This window comes from Antedon bifida, chromosome 1 (assembly GCF_963402885.1).
Source record: "Antedon bifida chromosome 1, ecAntBifi1.1, whole genome shotgun sequence".
NCBI lineage: Eukaryota > Metazoa > Echinodermata > Crinoidea > Comatulida > Antedonidae > Antedon > Antedon bifida.
The window spans coordinates 9167643-9180399 of record NC_136226.1 but is presented as its reverse complement, the minus strand read 5'-3'; the positions used below and the strand labels follow the sequence as shown (position 1 = coordinate 9180399).

Sequence of the window (12757 nt, the reverse complement as noted above, 5' to 3'; positions counted from 1 at the left end):
TAATTAGGTAATTTAAAGTGTCAAAAAAGACAAATTAATTGTCTGTGCAGTATTTTATATTTATATTGTTATAGTAGACTAAGATTAATATAGTAAGACTTATAAAAACCTATGATTTTTAACATATTTATACATAGTGTAGCAAATAATAACATTCCATATTTCTTATTTCTAAAATTGTAATGATTTGGGCATCTGTTCTTTTTTTAAATGAAAATTATTGCATTGGTGTGTTTGAATGTTTTATTTTCTTTTTTTCAATTCAATTATTATGTATCATAGTACAGGGATTTATTCGTAAAATGGCCAAAATATCAACCTATAAAAATATATACATGAGGTAACGTGCGCACAACACATTATGTGGTATAAATTTAACCTATATTATATCAACAAATAATAGACTGAGGCGAAATATTGACCCGGTTTCAAAATATGTAATGTGATTGGTAACATGCGCAGAACAACCTGCAGTTATGCCAAAAAAATAATTATGTTAACGAAATAAATAATGGTGGTTTTTCGAAGAAGATATCAAACTTTTTAAAATTTCAATTATCATGCACTAAAAATAAAGCTAACTATGCCTATATAATGCGTTAGTATAATTTATGGGGTCATAGTATCAATAGTAATCAATATATGGGTAAATTATTCGAAAAACATAGAATTGTCCCACAACCAACTATTTCCTTTGCCCTCTTGGCGTTCCATACGCCTGGGCCATGTGGCGAATTTAGTACCTGGAAACTTCAAGTCACGCTGCAGCAGATGTGAATATATTATCGTTGTTTATTCAGCTTTTAAATTAAATACAAGTTTGCTTTATATAACATTAATTAGTGACATTAATTAAGATGTTGCAATACCTACATGAATCAATTTGTTCTTTGGGTCATAGATAAATAGATGTTGAAGTGTCTAGCCTAGCTAGGCTTCGTTCATTTGTATTGTACACTTACACCACCGGCATTCACTGCTTCTAGAGGGGTCTTGTCCTCTCGATCGATACAATCAAGACGGGCCTAGGAACAGTCTATTGATTTTTATTACAAAATGGCAATAAGCAATAAAGTATGTGTGTGTTATTGTGTCGTGTTGATGTTAGTTCTATGCGAAAGAATTTGTGAAGGTGCAGATTCCAAGCAGGATCCGAAAAAACCAATTCCAACAAGACAAGAAAAGAAAACAGAACCACAAAAAGAAACTGCTGCTGGTGTTGGGGAGGACAGTGTTATTACACTGTTATCGAGAAATCAATTCGAACAGCTAGCAATGGCTGGAAAACACATGATTGTACAATTTGGTAAGATTTTAATAGTATGTTATATAATACTCTCCAACAAGTCTGCCCTCTGCAATATTATATTCTACCGTAACAAAACAAAGAGAAAACGCTAAGCATTTGCACCTACCGGCAGGAATGAACGAAAAGGTAAGTAAAGTATAAAAACAAAGTGTTTGATATTATATTATATTTAAACTGGTTATTTTATTAAAACATTTGAATTACAGGAAGTCCAAATTGCCAAAAATGTAAAGAATTTCAAAAAGAATATGAAAAACTTTCACATATATTGATTGGCGAGGGAATTGGAATTTATCGAGTAGATGATGCAACTCTTACCAGACAATATGGAGTACCAAGGCTTCCCACTTTGATATATTTCAGAAGTGAAGGTCTACCTGTTATGTATTTTGGTGAGTATTATGGTACTACAATTCTTGATGTAAAATAGAGTGGTAACAGTACAAAATCCTACTTGTCAAACATCAAAATAGTTTTTATTTTATTATTAAATATGATTATGATACTACAGTAGTACAGTATAACCTCTCCTTGTGTACACCTCTACTCGGGGGAAGACACTCCTATAAAGGGGACACTTTCCTGTGAAGTATATTGTATGTTTTAACACTACAGTAATAACAACCCTATTTACAAGGCCCAATGGCAATGTTCAAAGGTTATGGCTTATGGTGGCGAGTGCCATTTAAAAAAAATTTCATACACATCCAACAGCGAGTAACTCGCCAATTACAAGATGTATAAAACTATTTAATAATTTATCATGCTTATAAACTAAGTCTCTAGGAAGTGGCGTTGAAAGAGTCGTGAGTTACAACCCTGTAACTAGGTCGGAATTGGACCCCGGACCTTTGGATTGGAAGGCAAGCACATTAACCATTGATACAAAATGTGTAAATGTATTATATTACATACTTTAACATATCCTTTATTTACTTGTCTAGGTGGACTGGATGGTTATGCAATTGCACAATGGGTAGATTCTAATACAAATCAGATTACTGTTAATTTATTTGATGATACCTTTGAGCATTTAACACAGGCTTCCACAGGTGCAACCACAGGCAATTGGATGGTTAACTTGTAAGTTTAAAAAATCACTAGTAATGTAAACTGTCTATACCTGGTTAACATTGAAGAACTGGTGCATTTATAAGCTAGGCCTACTCGTATGGTGTGTCGGTTAATTTACAATAGTCTTAAATTCAATTTATTTGGTTATAATTCATGGAAACATGGCTAACATTGCTCGTCAGAGATAAAACAATATAATGATGTATGTCTGTATAGGGCATAATATGAATTTCTCAGTTTCCAGTTAAACATGATTTATATGGATTTTAATTACAAAGTAACCGATATACATGTTATCTTGATTTTGTTATTTGTTACAGCTGTAAGAAAGATGTCCCAGGATGCTTTGCACTCTCTGCATCATGGGAAGGTGCAGCTGCCAGGTAATCCTCTTGATAGTCGTCTGTAGGATTTTTTAAATGCCCAGTTGTCTAACTATGGACACAGGCATACCTTCATCGTCTAATTAGGATGTATGCATAATGAAGCAGAAGATACTATGTTCAAATTTCGTTTGGGGCAGCTTTTTCTTAATCTCATAAATACCATTTTTAAATAAATTCATTTCCAGTATATCACTGGGCAGTTTCTATATACCTGTAAATTTACTAATATTATTATCATATTTTCTATCAGATTACAGGGTCGTGCAAATTTTGCTTATGTTGACCCAACTAAGAATGAACTATTAAAAAGAAGATTTAACATTGGCGATAGCTTACCTGTTATTATGCTGTAAGTAGTATATATAAATATAGAAAATTGTAATTTGATTGGGCAGACATAAAGAGTCACATGAATTATTATTATAACACATCTACTGTAAGTGTATTCTTGCTATTTTATTGGTTTATTTTGTATGTGCTATACATTGATGGATGCTGATTATTTGAATAAAGTTTACTATATTTAAACTTAACAGTAGATGTGGTTTTTAATTGGGCCAGAAAAAAAAAAGAAATCACTAATAACATTTTTCTTTGTGGATTTGAACTGATTCACAAGCTTTAAAAAACAACAGAATATTAAGCCTTTTTGGTTTATAAAATTTCAGATTTCGTCAAGGTAAGCAGTACGTTTACGAGTTACCAGCCAAAGACCCTGCTTCATTAGCTGTATTTGCAGAAACGGGATACCAGCATGCCAAAGGCTCACCTGTTAGTTTACAAGCATCTCCCTTGTAAGTTGAACACATTGTTTGCAAAGGATTCTGTTTCTTGCGAGGTGTATGTAGTGGTGTTTAAATAATCGATGTACTGAAACACACGTGATATCAGCGATCGAACCCAGGAACATGGGCCACTAGGCAAGCTTGTTAACCATTAAGCGCCATTGCCAACCAGACAGGTCAATGCAAATTTAAATCCTTGTGTACAGTAGTAGATTTCCTTTTTATTTCCTAACTTTATCTAGACAAATTCACTACTACTACTACTACTACTACTACTACTGTATCATATGAATCCATGGGACACTGTGTCTGCACATGCTTAATACATTACTCACATGTGATGCACATGTTATCTGTATCACAGTATTTTCCTAGATCTGCCTGAATAACTTACGTTATGATGAATGAGCATGTTGTGTGTTCTCCAGAAAATATAACCTCCTTTAATCTATAAACTGGGTAAATATCAATGAAAATACCTTCAGGTTATTTTTATATACTGTACAATCAAATATTCTTTTTTATTTATAATATACAATAAAAATTGTTATTTTTTCCCCTTGCAGTGATACTTTAGTTGAAAGACTTGCCTATAATCTTAAGGTTGGTTTTATATTATTACATTTTATCGATGTCTCAAAATAAATTAAAACATATTTAAATTTAGTTAATCAATTGATATTTTGTTTTAAATATAGGAATTTACTTCGGATAAGGACATGGGAACTCTTTACATCTGTTTTGGTGCTATGTTTGTTATTGTTGTCATGGTGATAGCATTGGTTGTAGAATGCTGTTATGTCACATGTGGTAGTAGCAAAACAACATCTAAAGAAAAAAAGAGCAAGTAGAAATCAAGGATAATATTTGTGTTTTAATAGTTTAGTACTTTTAAAATCTTTTCTTTTATTGTAGATCGTAATATAGAAAATCGTTTGTTTTAGTTTTTTGTAGATAGTAGATATAGAATATCTTTTGTTTTAATAGAGGGAAATGATGAACAGGCATCTACATCAAGTTGGGTACAGTATAATAAAATCATCATAAACTATTTTGGGGGCACTAATTTCCTTATTCTTGTACACAGTGGCTTTTAACTTTTTCCAAAAATGTTCTCCAAAAACAAAAAAATACATTATTGAACAAAAAGGAACTTTTTGAAGTTTAAACCATTGACAAGTGTACTGTGTATTGGTTGTGAACTTATATATAATATTATAATATAAATAAGATTGTTATCCATGCATTTAGATATTATAATACTGTATATATTGTCACCATGCTGCCAGTGGTGCTTTTGGGCCTCTTGGGTTTAGCCAGTGAACACTCAGAGCCATTAGTCCACTGTATACTGCTACATACAGAGCAGGCAAAAACTGCGACAAAATAATTGTAATATGTAAATCATATTCTGCGCTATCAAACTTTATGTGATGTGCCCATATATGGACATGATGATGTCATATCACTACCATATTTGGGCATATCGCTACCATATTGGACACATCACACTTTTTTTGTCAAACTAGTGATAGTGTAGACAGAGCTTAAGGATTTATATAGAATCTTTACCTCACAGTACATTGCTACGATCCAAAACTAACTTACTACACAAACTATTTATTCTTGCATTTAAAAATGATCCTACCTAATTTAATATAATTTAAGGGAAGTGTGATTGCTGAATACGCCCATAGAGCCCCACCCCCTTTTAAAAGAAATAACCTCAAATCTTGTTAGTTTGTTTACTCAATAGTGTTGCATGACATAATAATTTATATAATTTATTTTGGTGCATGTATCATTGATTTTGTTTTTAAAATAAAAGTGAATAATGTACATTACTTGCTCTGTTGTCAAACGTTTTTTTTATATGAATAAATGGTGCAGGTCTTGCGCTACTCCGAAATAAAAGGCAAATTTTGGAAAGAAAAAAGTCATTTCTCATGACACTCAACCACCCCCTCCTTCCCCTACATAGTAGTACTACTACACCCCCTTCCCCCACTCCTCCACTGTGTTTAAACTTACAGAATATTGTTTTTACAAATAATTGTTTATTAATAAATTTCATTAACGAAAACGTACGACTGATTGCCCTTTGATTCAGAAGAAACTAACTATTGCATTTACGCCCTCACACACTGCCCACACCAACCATGAAGATTCAATCCTTTTGTAATATCACACAATGCGAAGACAATGTAAACTATTAAGATGTCAGTGAAAATTACCAACCACTCAATGGCGGGAACAATAGTGAATAAGATGTTAGGGCCTACAGAGCTACCGCTTCGTCTACCCAAGAAAAATAATATCTTTAAAGGAATCTAAGGAGGTTATACCATTGCGATCGATTACAGGTAAGGTGAATTTAACGTTAGGTTTACGGAACAATTAATACTGTATAATATAACAACAAGTGATGCCAATCAATTCTGCGATAATTTTCAATAAAGAACATCGTCTATTGTTACCGAGCCATGATGGTTGAATGAATACGATCGATTTGAATTCTCATTATTATTACTGTATTATTATTAGGCCCTGTTTCTATTATCATTCAATATATGTTTACTGTATAATAGGTAATACAATCAGCAATAAACAGTAATGATTTTTATTAATAATGCATTTGACCAGACATACGTGGTAGTTATAAAAACAATTATAATAATATATATCGTTTCATACTTTACAAATGAACTCGAACTTTAGGACAATCCGAGAAGAAACAATTATAAGATATATCGTTTCATACTATACATGAAATTAACTAAATTTAGGACAATCAGAGAAGGAAAGTAATTTATTGCTTAAAAAACATAAAAAAATAACTATTTTGATATATAGATATAGGTAAAGATAAGGACGGCCTGCTATTAGGCAACCTCCCACTCAACATTAAGATTTGATCATCCCAGCCCAACATGTTTTAAAATCCATGGAGGAAAAATTTTTTTCCTCCATGTAAAATCCAACAAACAATATGGAAATATTATAACGCTATTGTTTACCTTCATGATTAGCTTCGCCCTTTAAGGAGTCCTAGGGGGATTAAAAGAAAATACAAATAAAACAATTAGCCACCGATGTACCGTATTCTTTTGGGTTGCGTGTGTGCTGCCGTGTGTGTTTTTAAGATAGTTTGAATGACAGTCTCAACATTTTTAATTGATTTTACCTCCTTGCAAAACAAAAAAAAACACCAAACACTAATGAAATAAGACGTAACACTTTAAAATTTAATTTGAAGGAAATAAAATGTTGATTGATTTGATGAATCAATTAAGAGGCTCTTTGAATACACTTGTTGATTGATTGTCTGATAATGATGTCATTGATATTGATTATGATGTCAGATAATGTTGACAAAGCCATGCAGTAAAAAATAAAAGTATGAAGGTTAAAATCTCGATGTCAAGTGGCTCATTATGCGGCCTCCACATGGATGTAAATAATAATAATTGATCACTTTATTTATTTATAACACAATTCCGTAAAAATCAAAGACATTTAGAATAAATTGCATAAATGACGATTTTTGTCATGTAAACATAACACATTTACATTTTAATTCAAATTTACATTATAAATTTACATTTAAATTCACATTTACATAATGGCAATGTCGGCGACAATTAGAAAGTGCAAGAGGTACTTAGTAGTTTCTTATGAAGTCCGGCACCCGATTCTCTGTATAGGCCTCCGTAAAAAAATCTAAAATGACTAAAAAAAATTCGTCATAAAATAAACAAGGTCATATTGTTTTGGTGATGATTGAGGAGGAGAGTGGATAATTAAGATGGGAATATGAAGGTGTTTTTGGTGATGGTGATGACGTTGATAATAGATGACGGAAATGATGTAAATGATGAAACTTTATCAGTTATATCTCGCGCTTTGACATTTAGGCCTACCGGACATTATAATATTACAATAATATAATAATAATATAATAAGCATAACAAACAAATAAACTGACTATAATAATACTAATTACCTATTTTCAAGCAAGTGGTCGATAAAAAGCCGTTGTTTATGTTATATTTGAACTGATGAAATACTATAATCGAGTATTTCCTTATGTAAACACAATTTACGTAACTGTGTAACATGAACAAGAGTAAAACACCGATGAACTGTATAAAAATGAGCACAATCATAGAATCTACAGAGCTGTAGTCATTAAAGATTTGATTTATTTCGTCTGAATTACAATGGAATTAAATGAGACATGATGAACAACATATAAGAGGTTTATCGGTCTATAAATGTAATTTATGAAAACTGTTAGTGTTAGGCCTACGTTATTGTATTGTATACATTGAATTTTTTAAAGAAAATGCTGTGAATTGTCATTATTATGTAGTACGTTACGTCATCAAACAATTATCACTAATTATGTAATACCCGTACGCCCGCGATTCTTTGTATACTCCGCATCTCTAAAATTATATAAGTGTAAATTGTTTTATAAGTCTTGGCGTGTGACGCTGTGTTACAGGATTTACCTACTTTACTGTAGAAATTAGATACAGTGCCGAGAATCAGCAGTGGGGTTACAGTTATACATGTTCATTTTGTCCCACAGAAGATTACTATAGTCAGTTATAGGCCCTACATCTAAATAGGCATGTCTTAAATCATCATTCTCTCAAATCTTATTTTGTATCATTTTATGCTTTCTTATGTCACTGATGTTAGACAAACTCACAACAAGAAATTTGTGTCCGGAGAATGAACTTTAACACCTAATCTTACCCGTGGAACAACATTCCCTAGGCAGCCAATCACATTTGAATTTTGTACAATGATTTTGTATACATACTCGTCATTACTGTATTAAAACATCAATCAATCTTAATATCATTCATAAGGTGATAACAATGCGTGAAAGATAATGCGAAAATCGTTAATTTCACAACTTAACATATTACACTATAAAAGCAACAGGTTAATGCAGTGTGCTTTATGGGTCTACTCCGACTATAAAACACGCAATGTAATTATTATGATGGCCTATTATGTATTAAAATACTGGATCAAATGTTCTACATAAACCAATCATTCTTGTTGTATTACATTCAATGGCAAAACACAGAGCAACGATTAGTTTTCATACGGTTATTATATTGGTTGTCATGGCAATTAGTGCCGCTGCAGTGTATAGCTAATAAGGTAATGCTTTTCCTTTGTTAGGATAGTCAGGAGGACTGATTAGTAATAGGACTGAAAAGCAATTTAAAGCATGTTTTCATTATTTTGTTTAATAAGCAACCTTTATTTTATCGATTTTACGAGAAATAACTGTATATATACAAAAAAGCAAAATATTAAAACGTGGATAATTTTATAATTATTAATAAATATATATATGACCCAATAAATATTATTTAACTAAGCTAAGTACTTCTCTGCTACGGATGAGTTCTGTCTAAATAAAAATGTTTATCAGGAGAATAATTATTATCATCGTTATATTTATCACCATCATGATCTCACATTTCGACATGGCATTTCGAGTGGCATAGTGCGAAAAATCGGGCGCGTACAAATAGGCCTACTGATAGGATATTATATATTTGTAGACGCGCGCCAAGTGATTTTTTAAACCAATGAAGAAGGTTTATGCAGTGTCATGAATGGGTTTGGACGCAGAATATTATGAAACTGAAACTTCCAAGCATGGTAGCTAAATATTTAGACTTGCCCCAAGTCTGTATTTATTGTCTTTTTATGTTAGTCCACCAGTCAACGCATCGATTTTTTTCTAAAAATACAAGCTCAAGTAGTATACGTATGAAACGCCATATGTGCCAAAATATTTATCTTTTTACTAATACTAAGTCAAAACTCTACTAAATATTATGCCTATACAAGGTAATTAATTCAGTATGCATTAGCTTGTATAATCATTTATTCATCATGCTATTGTGTTGTAATGTAGATGTAATTAGACCTATCTGACGTACAACAAAAACACAATACTGTAATGTATTTTATACCAAAGAGAAATTAATATTTTTACCAATTACATCATACATAATGCTCAGTAATTATGTAGGCCTATTTATAAAATACCAGAAATAGAGAAAATTAGAAACACGAAAACAAAATTTGTATCGTAAGGTTTTTATCGTCAACATGGCAGTATTATTCACTTTATCTAAAACTTGGTTCATACTATTATTTCATTGCGGAATGATTTGTCAAACTAGTTGCGTTGCGCGTACGTCCTTGTTTCCGTCATAATGTGAACAAAGTGTATCAAGTGTTTTTTGATTGAATTCAACTGAGCTTTATTATAAATATAGTACTTTCTTATTTTGTCTGTGACGTGTACCTGCTAGAATCAGACGTCCCAAACCGTGTACAGTACAAGAGGTTAGAAATTAAAGTAAACACGTTTGTTTACCCGTATGATTAATTTACATACAGCTGGACTTACACCATGAAAGATATGACGCAATAACATATTTCATTTCAATTATACAAAAAAATATCTCAATATTATTAGCTGAACTTCAATTCCCACACATCAATCAATGTTATTGTTAGCTGTATTATGACGTAGGCGGGATGTGTATATAAGTTGCATAAGGGAAGCGATTGATTTTCTATCATTATAGTCAAAATAAAAAAAAAGTTAATTCGAATGTTTTTTGTTTTGTGTAGGCCTAAAAGTGTACGATGCGAGATACTATGAGACGGTCGGGCGATCAGTTCTCTAGGGCCACTGTCTCATCAGACACAACCTTACACGGTAGGTGGTTTGAATATTATTATTTACTGTATACAAATAGTACATGCAAGTGGTATATAAACACTGACCCATGTGGAATACAAGCAACTGAATGTGCTCTTTACTGTCTCTGGACTTAAAACCGTCGAGAATCAGGTGCAGTTAACAACTATTCTTAAAATTACAGAAATTATTTTTCATGTTATTAATGTTTTCATAACAAGTCTTAATTGTTGTTTTAATATATGATTAATATTAGCATCCTTCGTGCATGGATATCAAATACCACTCCGTTGGTGTGCAAAATCCTAAATATATCGATCTTAGGCTACTGTCCCATCATAATTTGTAAACCAGAACATCTTCGAGTTTTCAGTTGTTGGTGTGTTTGTTCTATTCTAAATTATTCACTTTAAAGAAAGAGTCTGAAGATGTAATACATTTAAAACAATATTACCCCTAGTAATACAATGCTCGTTAACAAAAACCTTTTAGTGCACATAAGTGGACATGGTAAAATTACTTTAGTACACAAAACGTTTTCCAGTGGTGCTAATTACAGTCAATATTATGGCTTTAATATAAATCTGTATAGTGGCCAGGATGAGGCTTAGCAAATTAAATACTTTATTTAAACAAAGATGATGTGGTAATCCAGCTTGTGATGAGAGAGACCCATGCCATTGTTAATTCTGTACTAAACGGCGTTGGTCTTAAAATCATTGGATTTTTTAATGAAAATAAAGAGTATTTAAATAAAAACAACTATACTAAAATGAATATACAGTAATATATAAAGTTAATGTGTTGATAATAACCTAACTAGGCTTACTTTCTAGGGTTGAAACTAATTAGCAGGTACTTAATTATTAATAAACCAAATTACGGACACGCCCTGATTATTTAAAATGTTTTCATATTATGGGGTAATGTTATAGTAGAAGATATGCATCCTCCACACGCCCCCCATGCAATCTGAATTTTTTTTATCATATACCAAAATAGATTTCGTTTTGAATTGAACAGCACAATGATTTTAAACATAAGCGTTAAAGTACACCATGCTATTGAGCAAAATGCACCACATGGGTGAACTCTCCTGAGCAAAGTATAGTTTTAAATACATTTTAATGTATTTAAAATATATTGAAAATAATATGTATTGAAAGGTTATACAAATGTTATTATCATACTTAATTTACATTTATGAATGAATAATTAACGAATTGTTTGTTTTTGCGATATATCTACTTCATATTTATATCCGTTCAATAACACGTCTTGGTGTTATTGTTGCTATTGATTAATACTTAAGCTACGTACATCTACTAATCAACAAAGTCAATCATTTGTAATTGTGTGGTAGTGGGTGCTTCTAACTTAGTATTAGATGACGGTAATTAAAGCAAATAAAAGAACACACACGCATGTTTAATGTAATTATGCATGAGATGGAGATTATTCATGTAATCATCACCACAAAACCATTGCTAATCATTCACACTACAGTATTCAAATAAAGCCTAATCATGGAAAATGGCCTAATATATAACGTAAAAAAAATCAAGCTATCTTTTCATAAATTTAGAATAAAAACGATGCAACAAAAAATACGTATTAATTAAATCCGTTATTTTAGTGTTCCTTTGATTTACGTAAAACACAATATCTTCAATCATTTACATAGATCATGGAGGTATAAAATTAGATCTAATTCTATACCTCCATGCATAGATACACACAGTTTTCACTAAAAATAGCCATTCAATAGGAGATTGTTTATCTTAAATGATAGTAAATAATACCATAAATACGTCATTATTACGTTAGTCACAAAGTTTAACACGCGCGATATAAAAGCCTCTTCCGATATGCCTAAATTGTTGTTATCTTGGTGTTATATATTATTTATATTTGGTAGCCTCTTCGTCAGATTATAATCTTCGGTATCTAGAGTCTCAATAAGGTCTCTCGGTCGGTCACTTGTATACTTGCTTCCAGCTTTTTGTTTTATTTAAGAAAGAATCTAAATTCATCTTTATTATTTATTGTTCTTACTACTAATTGTTAATGTTGTCGAAGTTTGTTGTCGACAATTTATTTTTAATTTTAAAAATGATTTGATTGATTCACCGGTTTTTGTTTTAGGAATCAATGCTGGGAAGATAATAAAGACAAACCTGATGAATGGGTTAAAGAAGATGTACACATGGCTGGTATGGTTACTGGTGGGCCTTTTGTATTATGTCAACATATTCTACTGGTTATATCGTATCTTTAAGTCTTTATGGAAACCAAAGCCTTATCGTTTAAAGCGCTATGACTATGGAGCTACGATTAAGTATCAACCGTCATTAATTGAACGATGCCGTTTGTATTTTATTGGCGGTAAGTTTCTATTGTCAAAGGTAAATGCGGCACCGGTATATTGATAAATTCGGCACCGGTATATTGATAA

The 12757-nt window shown here is 31.6% G+C and overlaps 2 protein-coding genes across 2 annotated transcripts; both read left to right on the top strand.

Moving 5' to 3' along the window:
• The first annotated feature begins 632 nt into the window (after positions 1–632).
• On the top strand, positions 633–5398 carry LOC144840752 (putative protein disulfide-isomerase A4). The gene is made up of 8 exons (XM_078696766.1): positions 633–1306; positions 1516–1701; positions 2254–2392; positions 2704–2766; positions 3020–3118; positions 3438–3563; positions 4121–4157; positions 4253–5398. Exons 1-8 carry the CDS (start codon positions 1057–1059, stop codon positions 4403–4405), a joined length of 1053 nt encoding a protein of 350 aa, XP_078552892.1. The 5' UTR covers positions 633–1056; the 3' UTR covers positions 4406–5398.
• Positions 5399–5727: 329 nt separating this feature from the next.
• Positions 5728–12756, top strand: LOC144853662 (uncharacterized). Its single transcript, XM_078711423.1, has 3 exons — positions 5728–5917; positions 10233–10320; positions 12448–12756. The coding sequence occupies exons 2-3, from the start codon at positions 10248–10250 to the stop codon at positions 12729–12731; spliced, it is 357 nt and encodes a 118-aa protein (XP_078567549.1). The 5' UTR covers positions 5728–5917; positions 10233–10247; the 3' UTR covers positions 12732–12756.
• The last annotated feature ends 1 nt before the right edge of the window (position 12757 follows it).

Excerpts from the sequence above, each read along its gene's own strand:
- LOC144853662 (XM_078711423.1), top strand. The coding sequence starts at position 10,248 with ATGCGAGATACTATGAGACGGTCGGGCGATCAGTTCTCTAGGGCCACT. Across the intron at positions 10,321-12,447 it reads ATCAGACACAACCTTACACG|GAATCAATGCTGGGAAGATA; the intron begins GTAGGTGGTTTG and ends TTTTTGTTTTAG.
- LOC144840752 (XM_078696766.1), top strand. The coding sequence starts at position 1,057 with ATGGCAATAAGCAATAAAGTATGTGTGTGTTATTGTGTCGTGTTGATG. Across the intron at positions 1,702-2,253 it reads TCTACCTGTTATGTATTTTG|GTGGACTGGATGGTTATGCA; the intron begins GTGAGTATTATG and ends TTACTTGTCTAG. Across the intron at positions 2,393-2,703 it reads GGCAATTGGATGGTTAACTT|CTGTAAGAAAGATGTCCCAG; the intron begins GTAAGTTTAAAA and ends TATTTGTTACAG.